Source organism: Helianthus annuus, chromosome 4 (genome assembly GCF_002127325.2).
Source record: "Helianthus annuus cultivar XRQ/B chromosome 4, HanXRQr2.0-SUNRISE, whole genome shotgun sequence".
Lineage (NCBI taxonomy): Eukaryota > Viridiplantae > Streptophyta > Magnoliopsida > Asterales > Asteraceae > Helianthus > Helianthus annuus.
The window spans coordinates 131002272-131021846 of NC_035436.2; the positions used below are offsets into that span (position 1 = coordinate 131002272).

Sequence of the window (19575 nt, forward strand, 5' to 3'; positions counted from 1 at the left end):
TCTTGTTTAACTAGTCCCACTCCTCGATTTTCGCTCTCGCCAAAGTTTCGATTTCCCAATCGATTAAGGACGTGTAGTAACTGGAAGGACAAATATCGTTAGTCGCTCCTCGATGAGAGTATTTGTCTATTAGGCCAAAGCACGTTTCCTTAATTCGAGAAGGACTTCGATTTACTTTGGAAGTGTCGTATGTTACGTTCCGTGACAATCCATGTTTTACGTTAAATCTCTTTTATGTTATCTCAATTATTATGTGTTTTACGTTTGAACGTTTCATTCATTTCTAGCTAGGAGACACATGTCGCACTAATTGTCGCAATCTAAAACAATTAATGATACTCTTTCGTGAACAAATTAAATTTATTATGCTTTTATCATACATGTTACTCTATGTCGATAATTCATGTTATACTATGTGAAACTTTATGTTAAACAAGTTGCTATTTGTTGCATTCATGAAAACAAGTTTTTCCTAAACAAACATTATGATCAAGGTCTCATCTATTCTCGTTAAAAAAAAAAAATTCACCTTTTCTAAAATCTTTCTCTTAGATTTCGAGGACGAAATCTCCTAAAGTAGGGGAGACTGTAACATTTCGTATTTCCGAACTTTCTATTTTTAGCAAGCCGTATCGTACTTTCCCTATTTAGACGATTGTACTCTCGTTGCATCCTATTTGTTTCAAATTGTAAACCGAGACTTGAAATCATAATGGAAATGCATTTGTTTTGATCATATTCTTGTTATAATTCTATGTTATGTGTACACGACTTATCACGCTTGAAAACACGTTAAACTATGTCAAACACGTATAAACAATTGAAAGATATCCAAATCCCAACTCTTAAATCAAGCGTTGTCAAGAGATTACCCTAAATCGTACAAAAATAAGGGATTCATACGTTAATTCGGTAAAATACCCAAAATTTGGGTAAAGCAAATAATTATAATATTTATTAATATTAATTAAATAAATTAATATTTTAATTAATTAAAAAATTTTAAAAATTGGTTTTTGTTAATAAGGTTAGTTTAAACCTAACCTAGTTAGTAAATTCTATATAAATATTCAAAAATAACTAATCTAGTCTAACTAGGTTAGTTATTTACCAAAGGAAACATGTAACTGGGTTAAGAGTCACAGTTAGCTCATTTAGTAATGTTAGAGTAAACAAAGGGACTTGTATGAAACATTCACAACTTAATAAAATGATTAAAAAAAATAAAGGTAAAGGAGGGAGTCGAACCCGGAATCATCCGGTTCCCATATCAACGTATCAACCACTGCACCATCTTATGAACTGGTGCTAGCCTTCAGCACACATTTAACATATACGCGACTTAATCGCTGTTTCCTTTTTAAATCCTTTACCGCCAAACAGATTGACAGCAACATCATACAATTCTTTCCTTTTTGATCGAACAGTTTCAATCATTTCCATGCTTACGAATCAATCACGGTTGAGTTTCCATCTTCGGCACGTGATCGCGAACCAATCCAAAAAACCCGCAACCCAGTCGAACTCCTATAAATACCGAGTCCCACATCCTTCTCGAAACACCTCACCAACTCGCCGCAGTTGTACGGACTTCCACGGACCACCGGTGAGTTCCGCAAGAAGATGACCGGAGTTTTCGACAGGAACCACTTCACTCGACTTCCTTTCACGTAACCCGCCAGCGCCGCCGAAGGAGTCCGAAGCCAACGAGGATCTTACATCATCGAGTTTCGGTACACCTTCTGTCCACTTATTCGTTTCTTTTTCGAGTTATTTCAGATGTGGATTAACACACGTATCGCTAATTACAGTGGGTGTGTTGTTGTTTCTTTTATGGTTCATGTTCCTGTTCGACACAATCCAACCCTTTCGCTATTTTTCGTTACACTTCAAGCATTTGCCGGAAATCCGCAAGCCACCGGGGACTTGCTGGAAGACCCGTGCTCACGCTGGAGCCGCTCGGAGTACACAACGGGAACTCAAGATCGTGTGATCGGTATACTCTTCATTTACAAGTTCATATTTTGCTTCTGTTTCATGTTTTGTAAGCACTCATGTACATAACTGACCACTCGACTTCATTTTTTCTTTCCTTCAGTTTTGTTTGGTTGGTTTGTTTTAAACAAAGAAGGTGATGATGTTTCATTTTAAATGCTTTATATGCATATAAAAGTAAGGATAAGATTATTAACATAATTATTACTTTCGGTATATATTTTTATCATTTTCTTAATTAATGACATTCTTATTTTTAATCTTATTAACTGTCATTATTATTATAAAATTTTAGAAAACCGGTTATTATTATTAATATTATTATTCTATTCTTATTATATTATTATTGTTGTAATTATTTAAGACTAGTATTAATATTGTTAATACTAAAATAACTAGTATTATCACTAAAATTAATATAACCCATATAAACATAAATTTTGTTTATATTATTATTATATATATAATCAGATTTATTATTAATCTATATCAGAATTATTATTATTGTTATTATTATTAATATATTATTATTATTATTATTATTATTATTACTGTTATTAATCAGATTTATTAATAATACATATTATTATTCAATATTTCATTATTTTAGTCAAATATACTATTGTGAAATATTAGAATCTATAATTTAATAAGGTTCTCGTTGTTTTGAATCGGAGTTTATTTTGATCAATTTAATCTATTCTTATCATTATTAATAATCATTTACGAATTCCCAATTAAATAGGGTAAATCTCTTGCGCTTGTCACAACTCTCTTGGATTCAACTCCACTCTCTATTATTTACCAAGAAACGCAACGCAATCAATGTGAGTATACATGACCCATTTTCGTTTTACACTTTTGGGTGCAATATGTATTACATATCAAACATCACAACACATTAAACATTTTATGCACACTCATTCCATATTCTATGTGACACACTCTATTCATGTTAGACATGTTATGCTACTGTAAACACCTAATGACTATGTGTTCATTAACTTCGTACAAGCCTCCCCTAACAATGGTAGCGCTATAGGTTGAGAAACGCCCCTCCTGTTCTACGAGCAGGTATTGTTAGGTTAAACTATGTCAACCTACTCAAACTCGTTTGGGTACACTTTAATTGCGTTAAACTTTGGTTTGGGCACATAGAGTAACATCGTTTCGAGTATATACTGTCAATATGGTATGGTATTTCACATTTGGAATTGAGTAAACATTTTAAACATGTATATACTATGTATGAAAACTTGTATACTCGCCAACATGTTTTTGTTGACATTATTTTAATACATATTGCAGGTTGAAAGTACAAGATTCAAGAATCAAGCTAGGATGAACTCTAGAAACCCACATAACATTTGAATTATTGTTGAACAATATGTTGTGTTGTTTGGAACTATATATTTCACTTTAAAGTTTATGAAATGAATTAAATAAATTATTGTCACATTTAGTGTTATGTTGTTTTGAGCAATTTGTTCGTCTCATCCCGATGTTTCCGCCATCGGTTGGGGTGTGACACAACAAACCCCTTAGACCCAAACCCCTTAAGCCCAAACCCCGTAAGCACAAACCCCTTGGCAAAAAACTGAACCCCTTAAGCCTAAACCCCGTAAGCCCAAAACCCTTAGACCCAAACCCCGTAAGCCTAAACCCTTGGCAAAAACTGAACCGCGTTAAGTTCATTATTATATAATTTTTTTTCATTGAATTTTACTGCAATTGAACTAGAATTCAAACGTAAATCAGTAAACTTTATAACTTTATTATGATTGAATACAAAGTACATAAAAAACATAACATAAAAAAATACAAACATAATCATTTGAACTAGAATACACCAATCTGCTACTTCCATAAATTTAAAACTTGAACTAGAATACACCAAACCGCTACTTCCGTAAATTTAAAACGGGGTAGGAGATCCGAATTCTGATTCCGGAATTTGCATCGAAACACCTAGCAATGATAAAGATGGGTCGTGAACTGATAAGTTCCATCAACCCACATTTATATTGGACTAGGTGATATGTAAGGGGTTGTTCACATTTTCTTCAACGGTTCACCGGCTTCAGTTATGTTTGGAGACCTGGCAACACATTGGTGAACAACCCGTTAGACCCTTCACGTGTCCGTTGTAGATGAGTTCTTGAACCCGATCGACCCCACAGTGCACGTGAAAGGGGAAATCCGATCACATCCGATGAAATCGGAGGAGATTTGTGTCCGTTGTAGATGACTTCTTAAACCCGTTTGTTGAATTCGAAAAAATAATTTTCAGGAGGTCTGCCTATTTTTTGAAGCTGTGAACTGTGAACACTAATGGGGGGGGGGTAGAGGATATGGTGAACAAAAGATTGTATGTATATAAACAGGGTTGAACTTAAAAAAATTTAAAAATTGCACACGTTCACACTTTTTAAAGCGTCGGCCAAAGCTAAAGCGTCCGTTCAGACTCTTTAAAGCGTCGTCCAGACCTTTTTTAAAGCGTCGGCGGGCCTTCTCTATTGCGTCAATAGGACTTCTCGATTGCGTCAGCCAGACCGTTCCCATTTTTCAATGTTAATTAATGGAGATGGTCAGAATTTTGTCTATAATTTATAAAATAATTCCCTAAAATAAAATGATTATATAAGAAAATTATTTTTCCCAATATTTTATTACTTAGTGGCCTATAAATACTACTCTAGAAATAAAAAAAAATCATATTTTAATAATTAATCTGTTTCCGATTAAACAACAAAATAATTTTACTTTTCTACGTTTACCCCATTTTTATGTTAACATAAAAACATAAAACCTAAACATTACATTAAAAAAACGAAAAAACAAAAAAAAAAATACAACCTAAAAACAGATATTTATTACAAGACGTGTTTGAAATCACGTGTTACAAGCAAACATAAACTACGCCAAACTGCTATTTCCAACTGAATTAAATAGTCTTCAAATAACTTCGTCAAACTGCTAATTCCTTCTGGGTAGAAGATCCGGACAGAAATATTAAATTAAGAATGAATTTATTTCTGCTTTCGGAGTTCGCATCAAAACACCAACCAAAGATAAACGATGTGTCTTGAAATGGTAAGTTCCATCAACACGTTGTTTACACTTTAGCGGAAGTGATATGGGACGGGTTGTTCACAGTTTCTTCACCGTCATGTGCCGAACAACCCGTTTGATGCATCACGTGTTCTTTGTAGATGAGCTCTTGAACACTTTGTAGTGATCAGAGGTAGAGGACGGAGAAATCGGCTGACACCCGTGCCATCAGACAAGTATTGTCGATTACAAACAATGACAACTCTAAAGCTTAGGAAAACGTCATCTTCAATTAAAGCAACTTCACACAAATCAATTTCAGGGGGTCTGATCATATTTTGAAGGTGTGAAATCTACAGGGGTAAAGGAAATTTTCATTAGATGATCAATGCAGAATGAGGATTTTATGAAGAACTGGTGGTATATATAGGGGAAGAAATCTTGAAACGGTTTAAGAATAAATTGTTATATGTTAATAATTAAAGGGGGGGATTATAAATATGTCAAAACCAAACCGTTTAACAATAAATTGAACTTCAAAAAATTTAAAAATGCCCCCCTTAAAAATTGAACACGCTCAGACTTTCTAAAGCATCGACAGAAATTTTTAAAACGTCGGCCTAAGCTAAAGCGTCCGCCTGTCCGTTTTAAAGCGTCGGCGAGTCATTTTTAAAGCGTCGGCCAGATCATTATGGTGCGTCAGCAGGACGCTGGGGAAAGCGTCAGCCGAACCATTGCTCATCTTTAGCCGGACCATTCCGGTGCGTCAGCCAAATAAATCCTCAGCCGCTTTAGAAACGATATGAAACCAGGGACGCAAGCCGTGGAATCATTGCGTCCACCAACGCATGAACATTAATCAAGAGACGCTTGAACATGTCGGACACGTGTCAGCTTGTAGGAAATGGACGCTTCAACATGAAAGACGGACGCTTCCGAGGCTGTGAGGACCTTCCAAAGACGCAGGAACGTGACAATTTTGCAAATGCAATTGGTCAACCGACATTTTGGTAATTTTCCCTTTCTTTAAATTATTTTTGTTTTATTTATTATAATAATTTTAATTAAATTGATAAAAAGACTATATTACCCTTATGTGATCAAATTTAACTTAAAAATTTAACTAAGTTAAGGTTAAAGGCTGTTAGGTTTAATGAGTTTTCCAAATAAAGGATTCTAACTGTAATTATTGAAGTTAAAGGTCATCCACTGCAATACGATACAAACATAAAGGACGAAAAGTGTAATTTACCCTTTTTTATTTATTTATATTTTTAGGTTATCATGCCCCAATCTATCTTGACAAAAACTTATCTTGACCTAAACCCATCCTAATCCATTTTTAATAAACTCATCCTAACCTAAACTCATACTAACCCATGCCATCCTAACCAATTACCTAAAAATATTAAAGAAGTTATATCAGGCATACAATCGAGTAAATGGGTAGACTTTATCGGATAAACGGGTATACCACCGAGTTCCAAAACCATGAAAAAATAAAAACTAGTTCTAAATATGTAAGGTTTTGGGTTTACTTGTCAGGTTCGTTCAACTGCTATAACCGGGCAAAATGTTTCGGATTTCAATTTGTTTTTCCCCCTTTGCCCAAACCCTAAATTGAAGACCTAAAAAATTCAGGTGCCGACTCCGGCGAGCTATTCTCTTGATATCCGTTCCCGCATTATTTACAAATCCACTTGCATCGAGCGAGAAGACAGGAAGTTGCAGGATGCAATATCTTCAGAGAAAACTAACCACTAATAGGTCTTCATTCAAATTAGTCAATCAAGTTCGTACTCTTTGCAACCTCTTCAATATTTGCTTGTTCGAATAAAGACTTGATCATTGACACTGCTTGATCTTAGTTTTATGATCAGTTATTAAATTATGTGACGATTTACTTCGGTTTTAGTGACATATGCGATTAGTTATGGTTAAAAATTTGCTCATAAACAGGCTACATTAGCTTGTAAATTAAATACTTCTGAGAGAACTGTTTGTCCGTCAGGTAGTTTGTTTATTTAATACACGGACACAAATTCCTGTTCGTCTAAGTGTTCGTGTTCAGTCATTTTGTTCAGTTGGTAATAAACTAACACGAACAGGAAAATCTGTGTGTTTAAGCGCTGAATCAGTAAGAGGTCGGTCTGAATCATTAAGTGCTGAACCAGTAAAGGTCTAGGTCTGAACCATTAATAGCCGGTATAATGTTTAACCGAGGCAAACGTCTGACCAATTCAAATTAGAGGTCTTTAACCATTCAGACTCAGTATAAAACTTAACCATTCAGAGGCAAATGTCTGAACCATTCAGACATCTGCTCGGGAAACAAACAGTCTGAACCATTAAGTGCTGAACACGTAAGAGGTCTGAACCATTAAGAGCCTAATTAAGAGCTAAACAAACAGCCCCTAAGTGTTTCTGTTAGTTCATTTAAATTTAATGAACACGCACAAGTCCTGTTTGTGTTTGTTCAGTTCGTAACAAACGAACACGAACATTCGTTTCAAGTGTTCATGTAATCATGTTCGTTCATTTGTTTGGTAAACTAACGGATATGGATAAGCCTTGTTTCTGTTTGTTGGGTTTGTTTGCAGCCCGTCTTGTTTCAAAGCTTATATATTTTTGTTAATATTGGCAGGTACTCCGCCATTTTTATTCTTCTGGCAAGCTCTTTGATGCTGGGCAGCCAACCCCTAGTACTCATCCTCAGGTACCTTTCTACCTGATAACTTTTCTTCTTATTGACCGTAATATCTACAAGTGTTATGTATCATTTTCATGTTAACTTTTTTCGTTTTGTGTGACGATATTGGTAGTTGCTAAAAGAAGGCGAAATTACACCAGGAATCACTTGTGATGAATACGTATCAAGGAGAAAAAGATTATTGGAATTTCTTCCGGAACATAGCGTGGCCATTGTTGCAGCTGCTCCTGTAAAGATGATGACCGATGTTGTTCCTTACACTTTTCGCCAAGATGCTGATTATCTATATATAACTGGATGCCAACAGCCTGGTGGGATAGCTGTATTGGGTCATGACTTGGGTTTGTGCATGTTCATGCCTGAACCGTCCCCTCATGTATGCCTGCCTGCCTGAATCCTTGTGATATCAGAAACTTTTGGTGCTAAATAATACGTTGATATAAACAAGTACAATATTTAGTGGCTAAATATTTTCTGAAATGATTTTTAGGATGTTACTTGGCAAGGACAGATTGCTGGAGTCGATGTTGCTACAGAATATTTTAAGGCTAATCAGTCATTTCCTATTAGTCAATTACCTAAGGTTAGTACTGTACAATTTATTTTTTTGTTTATCTGTTTGTTAATTATCACTATGGTCTGCTAGTTCCTATCCATGGACAATATAAGGATAATCTGACTTTAGGATCCATACCAAAGAGAGGGATACACTTGAACTCACCAAGAATGTGAATTGATCATATTAAGAAACGATTAAAAACATTATGCTTAAAACAACACAGGACATGACAGCTTTCTAGGTAACTTTTGAGCGAACGTTATTGTTAGCTTTGGGATCTTGGATGCTACATGTTTTTTGAAGGCTGACGGAGCCTGTGATGTTCAGTATTATGTGGAATTTATGAGAATCGAAACTTAATATTCTTCACAAGTACTCTTTTTTTGGTACGGAAATCAATTTAGGAGTTGTTGCTTTGTCAAAGTGATAACAGAGACTTGGTTTTGAAAAACAAAATAAACAGAAAATTAAAAAATAACTAGTACCAAGCAAGGGAAAATTAAATACTTGGGGTTTTTGAGAATTGCATTTAGGCATCGTAAAGATTTGGTAAGATACTGCTTGTTTGTACTTTGTTTGCTAATTTTTTTTATCGCAAAAAAATGAGGTGTAATATTATGTCAATAGGAATGTGGTGTTGGAATGTATGTTAGGTAATCAACTAATTATTACTGGAGGTCTCATTTGGAGCAGCCTCTCAATGTTCTGAGATAGAGGCAAGGTTTGTTCTCATCTCATCGGCTCATCCTTTCCAAACCCTAATCTACGAGTGGGATATTACTTGCTATGTTTGTTTGTCTCAAAAATTGTTTGAAAATGGTAAAAAAGAAGAAAAACAAAACCAAAAAACAATCATCTCTATGTGACTATGTATTATCTCCTTTTCTTTTCTTTTATGTTTTGTTTGTTTATTGTGTCTTCAAGAGAGGCTAGTCTTCGATTACAAGGTTTTGAACTATGTAGTTAATATCCCGATATATCATTGATATATCAGTTATTGGTCCCCTACCGAGATAACGGTGCAAAATATCGCTCAGAATATCAGTACCGATAATATTGGCGATATTGACCGATGTTCGACCGATATTGGACTGATATTTGACCAATATGTTAGGGGTATCGGATCAGAGTAGGCTCGAGCGGAAGCGGAACAAACACACACACACACACACTAGCAGGAAATAAAGAACACGAGAATTTACGTGGTTCGGTCAAGGTGACCTACGTCCACGGGTTGCAACTAGGGTTTTACTTTTATTAGATGCTCACAACTGTTTTCAGAATGACACAGATTACAATTACATCATAGGTATTTATAGAACAAGATTAGGGTTTCCTACTTGGTCAACAAGTTAACTAAGTGGGCCTAATAACTAGGGCCGACTAACCCTAACTAGGGCAGGCTAACCCTAATTAGGGCCGGCTACCCTAAAGCCTACGAACCCAACAATCTCCCACTCAGAGGCTTTGCATAGTCCACAAAGTGCATCCAAGAAACCCATCACCAGTAACTTCAGTAATCTTTACGTTCAAGTCTTCCCAGCCTCCAGTTCCAAGAACAAGCTAAGACTTCAGGCACATCCAAGCCACCTAGTTGCAACCACACCTCTCATCAAGTACCTGAGAGACCAGTTGAAGTTCCCACAAGCTCCAACCCAACAGTCTTATCAGACCCATTCTCTATCTCAACCGGCTTGCACGATCCACCAGCTCTAGAGATACACCGAGAATTAATACCACTCTCCACATTTTGCAAACTATTTCCAGGAGAGCTTTTTTCTTTAGTCGGAATCTTCGTCTTCAAAACCCAACGGTTCTTTGTGATTGTACCCGGAACACGACCCATGCTCCCACTATAACCAAATCCCCTGACTGACTTAAACTTAGACCCCCGACCACATTCAACTGACATCCCCAAAGCACCAGGATTCAAGTTCGCAAATTGAACCCTTTTCCGCTTACTAGATTCAGCGAACTAGACTTTATGTTGTACAGGGACGGCTACTCCCTCAGCAGGTATCTCAACTAGATACAACGATCCTCGTCTCCTCCCACAGGCAACAACAAGATTTCCATCAATCACCTTCCACTTCCCACCACCAAACTTAACATCTAGTCCCTGGTTATCCAGTTGACTAACAGAAATAAGTTTCTTCGTTAAACCTGGAATTACCCTGACGTTCTTTAAGTTCCATGTAGTGCCCGGTGGAGTCTTCAGATTGACATCTCCCATACCCGTAACATTAAGAACATGACCGTTAGCTAATCGTACCTTTCCAAAGTCTCCCTTTTTCAGATTCACCATCGTCTCCCCGCTGTGCATGGCGTGAAACGAAGAACCAGAATCCATAGCCCAAGAATCTATAGACTCTTCACAGCAAATCAGTACGTCACCATCAGATTCATCTGACACAACACTGTTTACATGCTGGCTACCACCCTCTTTCTTAGGATCAGGACACTCGTTTTTAACATGCCCCTTTTCACCACAGTTCCAGCACCTCACATTCTTCCCAGCTTTAGACAAGCTTTTCCCACGACTCCCACTGCTTCTGTTTTTACCTCTTCCCCTGCTAACACTGAGCATACCAGAAGTAGATCCTCCACTAGTGTTCCTCCGGCGAACGTCTTCACCCAAAACACTATCTCGGACCCGATCAAACTTCAAATTTCCAGTTCCAGCAGTTTCAGTGACCGTTGTCACAAATCCTGACCAGCTATCAGGTAAGGAAGATAACAAAACCACAGCCTGAGTGTCATCATCCAACTTCATGCCCACAGTTGCTAACCTGGACAAAATTGAATTGACTTCGTTAATGTGATCAGCAACTGAAACTGAACTGCCCTCGTTCATCCTCATATTAAATGCAACGCTCCTCGTCAAAGCCAATGTAATTTTACCTCTTGCCTTTTTGTCCTTTGACTTCCAAATTGCCTCGGCAGCTTTATCCATTCCAGCAGGTTTTTCTTCCAATACCACATCCAAATCGCATTCACCAAGCAACGCCTCTATTTGCATTCTCCACCATGCAAAATCAGTACCGTTGAACTTCTCGATTCGGAACTTCCCGTCTTCAGCCATAACAAACGAGAAAACCAGAAAAAACCACAAGGAACCAAGCAACCGAAACCCGAGCAACTTTCAATAAACCAGAAACCCGAAGTACCCGAACCAGCGACTTCTCCTGCAAACCCGAGCGTAAACCAGCGAATAACTAGGGTTCAAGAACCGAAACCCTAATCGCCAAACACCCCAAAACCACTAGATCTGCAACAGCAAACCCTACGGCGCAAACCCTAGACCTTACGAGCCGTAACCAGAGAATAGGTACGGGCCATAAACAAGTCAGCGGCGACGGCAGCAACAGCAGATCAAGATCTTCCGTCCAGCTCTCTCCTTCTCCTGCGATAACCGTGTGAACCGTGTATTTTACTGAACCTTTGGCTCTGATACCACTTGTTAGGGGTATCGGATCAGAGTAGGCTCGAGCGGAAGCGGAACAAACACACACACACACACACTAGTAGAAAATAAAGAACACGAGAATTTACGTGGTTCGGTCAAGGTGACCTACGTCCACGGGTTGCAACTAGGGTTTTACTTTTATTAGATGCTCACAACTGTTTTCAGAATGACACAGATTACAATTACATCATAGGTATTTATAGAACAAGATTAGGGTTTCCTACTTGGTCAACAAGTTAACTAAGTGGGCCTAATAACTAGGGCCGGCTAACCCTAACTAGGGCAGGCTAACCCTAATTAGGGCCGGCTACCCTAAAGCCTACGAACCCAACACAATATATCATCGATTTTCCCAACATCAGTTCCTTTTCTCTTATTTCTACCATTCGTCTTTCTTCTTAATGCTGCTATTAGTGTTTTAAGTCTTAATTGTTAGTTGTTAGTGTTTTAAGTCTTAGTCAGTTCCTACTTGCTACAATTGTTAGTGTTTTGCAAGTTAAAGGTTAATTTGTTAATGGTAGGAGAGTATACTGAACTGTTAGTGTTAAATTGCTATATATATAAATTTAGCATGATATTAAAATTACCGATATTCCACCGTAATAACCGATATCTCAAATATTGGTCCTTGACCGATATCCGATATTTTACTGCATTAACTACTTAGGTTTTGAAACCCTATTTTTTATAATAAAAAACAACCCCCTAATCTAAACAAACACAACTATTAATAAGATTAGATCAAACTAACTGCCCCACTAATTTTGGCCCACTACTTGTTCCTAGAACTGATCCCCCCAAAACCAATTCCCACTAATAATTAAATGGGTCAAATACCCGGCTGGAGCTGCCCACGAGACATGGGTCGACCCACAGGTTTGTATCATCAATGTTAAACAAAATTTCAATTTCATAGTAGGATCCAAGATAACGGCAAAATACAATCATTAAGCTTATCAAACTTCCCCCAATACTTATCAATATTCTCACGCATTAAGCCATCCATTACACAAAAATCGAGGTGCACTCCTCTTCATGTAGATGTTTGTCCACATCTAGGATTTTTCTAAAGAAAGTTGAGCTAAGGGATTTGAAGTGGTCAATGCAATGTTCGTTTTATTTTTGAACTTTTCTAAAAAACGGAAGTTGTATCGGCCCCTTCAAAGCCCTTAGTTCACCTTTTTTAGAGAAATCCTAGATTTTGAGAAACATCTATTAGATATTTAGATAGTATTATCAGATTAAGGTTTGTTTGTAAGAGCCCACGGGCCTATTAGGGTTTTGTTATGATGTCTATATTTTGTAACTTAATCTTTCAATGATATTGAATTCAGTTTAACCATCTCACATGGTATCAGAGCCTTAGGGTTCTTGATATCGTCTTCCCTGTGCCAAAACACAAAAATAACCCTAGACAGAGCGGCGTGCCGCCACTGCCCTGTCATACCTCCGTTTCTTTTTCGTTTAATTTTGATTTTCTAGTTTTTTGTTCAATGAAGCTTCGTTATCGGTTGAAGATCCAAGCAACATGTCCGAATCTTTTTGCGAGACGCCCTTAAGTCTCACCATCATCGCCATCACAACCGGCTTGCTCCGATTAGCCATCTGCTGAAAACCGCCGCTGGTACGCCTTCCCATGCACCTCCACAAAGTTCTGCCGCCGCCGCATCTTATCGGCGCGTCCAGCCTTCGGCTGCCATCGGATTTTGGGCTTTGCTCAGAATATAGGTCGTACCTTTTTGTGCGGTTGGTTTTCCATTTCGAACGGATTCTTCTGTTTTGTCAAGGTTGTCTTCTCCATGGCTATTCCTTGGCGACGTATTGGTTGACTTCTTTTGAAACCTGGGATTCTTTGTTCACGGAAAATGATTAGTGTCTCAATTTCATTATTATTCATTTTTTGTTGGTGGTGGTGGCCAAGTACTCTCTGGTTGGAAGCTGAATGAAAACAAGTTTTATTTGTTTATCATTTTCACATTGATTTGGTTGGGTTGTAGTTTTAATCGTTCACCATTATTCTTTTGGTTCGTTTCTGGGTTACGGCTAATTGTAGCAGCTACTTCTATTTTTTTTTCCTTTTTTTCATTAGATCTCAAACTACCGTTTGATGAGATTATGTTTTCATTTAGATCTACGGATCTCATCTCTTGATCTACGGATCCAAGAGACCGCCGTCCAACCACGGTCACCGGCCTTGCTTTGTTTCCTTTTTTTTCTTTTTCTTTTTGGATGATCTCATTTCTTGATCTACGGATTTTAAGGGACCGTTGCTTGCTAGCCTCAACACAACGCCACACGACTACGATTGCCAGTTGTCGTCTTACCTCTAGCGAACCGTGTTTTTAACTCCGTGAAACGAACCATTGAACTACTGTGTTACAATCCCAACAAAATTGGTGAATTTTTTGAAGATCAATATTGTCAAATCAGCCTCATAACCACCTGCTTTTGAAGACCATGACAACCCCATAACCACATGCTTTTGAAGACCAGGACTACGGCCATTGCTATGCAAATTTCTGAAGACTACATAGTACAATCAAGCAAAATGTGGATGGCAAAAGTTTGGATTTTCGAGTCGATCGAAGCATGTTTACCTTATTATTGGTTTATATGCTTTTTTGTTTTCTAGTCATGAGTGTTCGATTCTCTACCGCTCCAACTGCAGGGGCCCACGAGCTTAGTTAGGTATCTAGGGTTTATGTTTTGTGCTCTATATATTGTAACATATTTTTGAGTATTAATCAATCAAGTCTTTTACCATCTCACAACATCTATGTGAGTGGGGGGTTCCACTTCGATTTTTTGGGTAATGACCGCTTCAATGCGTGAGAAATCTGATAATTATTGAGGGAAGTTTGATAAGAATATTGACTTTATGTATCATGCCGTTATCCTGGATATCACCATGAAATTGTATATTGCGGTAAAGTACTGAAAAACCTGGTACTGGTACCAACCGGTCGTTATCATTACGAGATTTGATTTACTGATGAGGTCCATATTGGTTTCGGTAATTTGTGTTACAGTACCGGTTCGGTCCAGTATCAATACCGGTTTCATCCCTTTGCCATATGGGTCCTTTGGTTACGGTACTGTATTTGAAATCTCGTTAGGCTACCAGATGGAACAATGAAACTAGTCACTTGTATTAAAATTTATTGCTTATATGTGCGTGTGTATGTAATACGTATAACGTATGCTCTCACCGGTTGGTTAAACTGGTAATCAGTTCGCAATGGTCAATTGTTATGGCTGATCATTTTCATCTGATTGAAGGTCCTCCCAAACATGATAAAAAACTGTTCAAAGTTATATCATAATGTGAAGACAGCTATCCCAACTTATACAGACTTGGAAGCATTCCAAAAAGCTGCCTATAATGGTAGAGTAGATGATCTCTCTTCGTACACCCATGAAGCACGATGGGTAAAATCATCAGCTGAGCTTAATCTAATGAGAGAATCTGCTTCTATAGGTTGCCAGGTATGTCAACGCCCCACAATTATATTTTACAGTTTTGATTCTTTTACTAATACCAAATTTTGTTCCCCTTTTATATCTCATATATAATTTAATCGGTGATTTTTTTTAATTATCCTATTTTTAACTTTATGTTCATGTAACCATAGTTTTTCGGAGTCGGTTGGGCCATTATATTGTTACTGAATAAAATGGAATCATTTATTCGATAGGCTCTTTTACAAACTATGCTGCACTCCAAGACGTCTCCTTATGAGAGTATCTTATCAGCTAAAGTTGAATATGAGTGCAGAGTTAGAGGTGCCCAGAGAATGGCGTAAGTTTCCTTGTGTAATATAGTTGTTTCTAAGTTTGCCACACACACACACATAGGGTTGGGTTCAATGGGGAACACTAGAAGTGGGGAACCGACTAAAACCTAAGCTAAACCGTAAAATCTAAATTATAACCCAAACCCTAAAGGCTAAAACCTAAACCCTAAATCTTAATGATAAACCCTAAAGCAAAACCCTGATATAAAACACTAAAAGCTAAACCCTATATATATATAGGTAAAGGGTACTGTACAAATTCCCTTATCGTACATTACGTACGCGACAATCTCAGCCGTCCGATCATCTTCCCGCAATGAAAATCGCATGTTGTTTTTTTTTTTTTTTTTTTTTTTGTAATAATTTCGCATGTGATAAATTTGATGAAATAGCAGGTGTTTTTTGGTAACAATTTCGCATGTGTTAATTCAATTTCGCATGTGATAATTTTGATGAAATAGAAGGTTGTTTTTTTGTAACAATTTCGCATGTGGTAATTCAATTTCGCATGTGATAATTTTGATGAAATAGCAGGTTGTGTTTTTGTAACAACTTCGCATGTGGTAATTCAGTTTCGCATGTGATAATTTTGATGAAATAGCATGTTGTTTTTTGCAACAATTTCGCATGTGTAATTTTTGATGAAATCGCATGTTAAAAAACCAACATGCGAATTCAATGCGGGAAGATGATCGGACGGCTGAGATTGTAGCGTACGTAATGTACGATAAGCGCATTTGTACGTTAACCTACCCCTATATATATATATAATAGGGCGAGGATCATTTCAGAACCATAAATATTTACAGAACTCGCAGAACTCCTAACAAACAATCTTTTTATTTATATATTTTCATGTTTAGGATAATTTTATCATTTATTATGTGTATTTTTACAATTACATACATGTTAAGAGTAATTTTATTAATTTTTATATGTAATTTTATAATTACACATATATACACTAGTTTTTTTACATATATGTAATTAGTTATGACACATATACTTTTGGCAATTAAACATATGTAAACTACTTTTAACATGTATGTAATCAAAGAAATACATATAATAGATGATAAAAAGATCCTAAATACAAAAACTTATGTATAAAATGATTGTTTATTAGGAGTTCTGAAAGTTCTGTAGTTATTTAGAGTTCTGAAATGAACTCAACCCTATATATATATATATATATATATAGGGTTCGACAAGCCGGTTCCAATGCCACTAGAATGAGTCCAATCGGAGTTAGTTTGACTCGGTTCCCCACTTTTTTAGTGTTTCCCATTGAACCTCCCACTATATATATATATATATATATATATAGGGGAAGGATGTATAGAAAACCCACTTTAATTTAGAAAACCCGGGAAACTCAAAGCTCCCGATGTTTTTTTTTCTTGAAAAAATTTACACATGTTATATACATGTTTTTAAGGATTTTGGGCAAAAAAAATCAAAAAAGCGCCAAGTAGATATTTTTAAAAAAAATAAACAAGTTTTGGTGTAACACATGTTACATTCATCTGACATATTTGTAACATGTGTTACACCAAAACTTGTTTATTTTTTTTTAAAATATCTACTCGGCGCTTTTTTGATTTTTTTTGCCCAAAACCCTTAAAAACATGTATATAACATGTGTAAATTTTTTCAAGAAAAAAAAACATCGGGAGCTTTGAGTTTCCCGGGTTTTCTAAATTAAAGTGGGTTTTCTATAGATACTTACATTATATATATATATATGTAGAATGTTGCTTATTGTCCAACAATATACTAATTACTGTTTCACAGGTTCAACCCTGTAGTTGGCGGCGGGCCAAATGGTAGCGTTATTCATTATTCACGAAACGACCAGAAGGTGAGCTTGTTTTTATTTATCCAATTAATTACCCGTATCTGGGTTATATATTTTTGTCATTGACCATGATATTGATTGTTAGGTCAAAGATGGAGACCTTGTTTTGATGGACATTGGGTGTGAATTGCACGGCTACGTTAGTGACCTCACACGGACCTGGCCGCCATGTGGCAGATTTTCCGATGTTCATGTATGTGGTGACTTTACACTTAACAGTATTATGAGGTAGAGTAGTTTTGTTTCTTTTTTTCTTGTATTATGCTTATTATAGGATATAATGCTTTTAATTTCAGAAAGAACTCTATGCTCTGATTCTAGAGACCAACAAAGAATGTATTGAACTTTGCAAACCTGGTACGAGCATACAGCGCGTACACAACTACTCGGTGTGAATTATATAGTTTGCTTTTTTTTCGTTCTTTATATTTTAATTGCTTAGTTCAACTATTTATTATGTTGGCTATAAAATGCTGTTTGATATATTAATATATTTTATTATCATCGTCATGTTTTTTTATTTATTTTTTATTTACCATCGTCATGTGATGTGTAGGTTGACAAACTTGCTAGAGGACTGAAGGAGATTGGAATATTGAAAGATAACCGTCTTCATAGCTACCACCAGTTGAATCCAACTAGCATAGGTAATCTCTCTTTGGTTTAATTTTTAATTAAATTTTAAACGATAACTTTATTATGTTTCTGGTGCTAAACAGGTCATTTTCGTGGGTTGACTGAGAAAACCGACCCGAACTCGACACATGAACCCAAACACGACACGAGTGTTCCGGGTTTTCACGAACATGACCTGTTTAACCCGAACAAATTTTCTTTTATTTGTTTTGTATATCAATACCCTAAAATTGCAGAAACTTATAAAAAACAATACATGTGTATAAAATAATTGCATGAAATGGTAAAGCTGTGAGGCTATTGACCCAATCAGAATTTAAGTTGTTTTTTATAACAAAAAGTAGGCTGTTTTACTTGTTTATACAGGTCATTATTTGGGAATGGATGTGCATGATTGTTCTAAGATCGGCTATGACCGCACCTTAAAGCCAGGTGTTGTAAGTTCTTTTTTGATCATCTTTTTGACTGTTTCTTAATTTTGATTGCCATTTGTTTGACCAAGCTTTTTTCACTTTTATGAACAGGTGATAACAATTGAACCAGGGGTATATATCCCTCCCAATTTCGACTGTGCACCGAGGTAGGTACCTAACGGTTATGTCATGGATGCTAGTTATGTATAACGGTTAGATACAAAAAGCAACCCATTTGTTGGATGCAGATACCAAGGCATTGGGATCAGGATTGAGGATGAAGTCCTGATTACAGACACAGGTTACGAGGTATAAGCATAGCGTTTTAGCTAGCAGTGTCAATCTTGGCGATTTGAATCGTTGAACCCATATGTTTATTTGTTTTAAAATTTATTAACCCTAACCCTGGACACACTGAAAATAGTGTATCTTGACACGAGTCGTTTAGTTAAATGAGGTTGTAATAGGTTAAAACAGTTGGTGGGTTGAGATGTTTAATTAAATGGATTAAACATGTACACAATGCTTTTATTAAACAAGTTGAATATGACTACCCGAAACCTGATTATGTCGAAACATGTTAGGAATTGAACCTTTAGTTTTAGTCGAACTTTTTAGTTGTTAACTTTCATGTCTTGTGAATATTGCAGCGATATATGATGAATGGTTTTTTTTTTTTTTTTTTTTTGGTAAACAGGTTCTTACAGGTTCATTGCCAAAAGAAACGAACCACATAGAAACCTTGTTGAACAACCACAGCTATGGCGTGGGAACAGAGACTAGCAAGATTTCTGCTTCGAGTTTTTGAATCGAACTAGTGCTCTAAGCAGTCCTACACACCTAACACACAATATATTTAGTTAATTTTGCCATTGTATCTTTCGATATTATCGGACGCCAATTATTAAATCAATTACAACTTGAATAAGATATGACACCCGTCGCTACACATTATTATTTATATGTTTGATCGTCCTTGTGCTTGGGGTTATTTTAACACTATATTCATGTGTTATTAGTATATTGAAGCAAAATCGATCTACATTGTGAAGTTGAAATATAATTAACAAAGCGCGTATAAAAATGAATCACA

General features: G+C 36.4%; 1 protein-coding gene and 1 long non-coding RNA gene across 3 annotated transcripts; both read left to right on the forward strand.

The window, feature by feature from the left end:
• The first annotated feature begins 1278 nt into the window (after positions 1 to 1278).
• On the forward strand, positions 1279 to 3061 carry LOC118491259. The gene is made up of 3 exons (XR_004890999.1): positions 1279 to 1733; positions 1812 to 1996; positions 2741 to 3061. It is a non-coding gene; the product is annotated as an uncharacterized LOC118491259 (long non-coding RNA).
• A 3515-nt stretch (positions 3062 to 6576) lies between these two features.
• Positions 6577 to 19457, forward strand: LOC110936718 (intermediate cleaving peptidase 55, mitochondrial). Of its 2 annotated transcripts, none has more exons than XR_002590231.2 (14): positions 6577 to 6838; positions 7691 to 7762; positions 7869 to 8132; positions 8247 to 8339; positions 15061 to 15267; positions 15477 to 15580; positions 17370 to 17436; positions 17519 to 17626; positions 17730 to 17822; positions 17990 to 18080; positions 18436 to 18501; positions 18594 to 18649; positions 18731 to 18791; positions 19180 to 19457. XR_002590231.2 is itself a non-coding variant. In XM_022179127.2 (14 exons), the coding sequence occupies exons 1-14, from the start codon at positions 6779 to 6781 to the stop codon at positions 19288 to 19290; spliced, it is 1458 nt and encodes a 485-aa protein (XP_022034819.1). In that variant the 5' UTR covers positions 6578 to 6778; the 3' UTR covers positions 19291 to 19457. The 2 variants fall into 2 exon arrangements, 1 of the variants encoding a protein (XP_022034819.1); XM_022179127.2 differs by having other exon boundaries at positions 6578 to 6838; positions 18436 to 18506.
• The last annotated feature ends 118 nt before the right edge of the window (positions 19458 to 19575 follow it).

Coding starts and splice junctions, on each gene's coding strand:
- LOC110936718 (XM_022179127.2), top strand. CDS start 6,779: ATGCAATATCTTCAGAGAAAACTAACCACTAATAGGTCTTCATTCAAA. Junction 17,437..17,518: donor ATTCACGAAACGACCAGAAG/GTGAGCTTGTTT, acceptor ATTGATTGTTAG/GTCAAAGATGGAGACCTTGT. Junction 17,823..17,989: donor AGCGCGTACACAACTACTCG/GTGTGAATTATA, acceptor TGTGATGTGTAG/GTTGACAAACTTGCTAGAGG.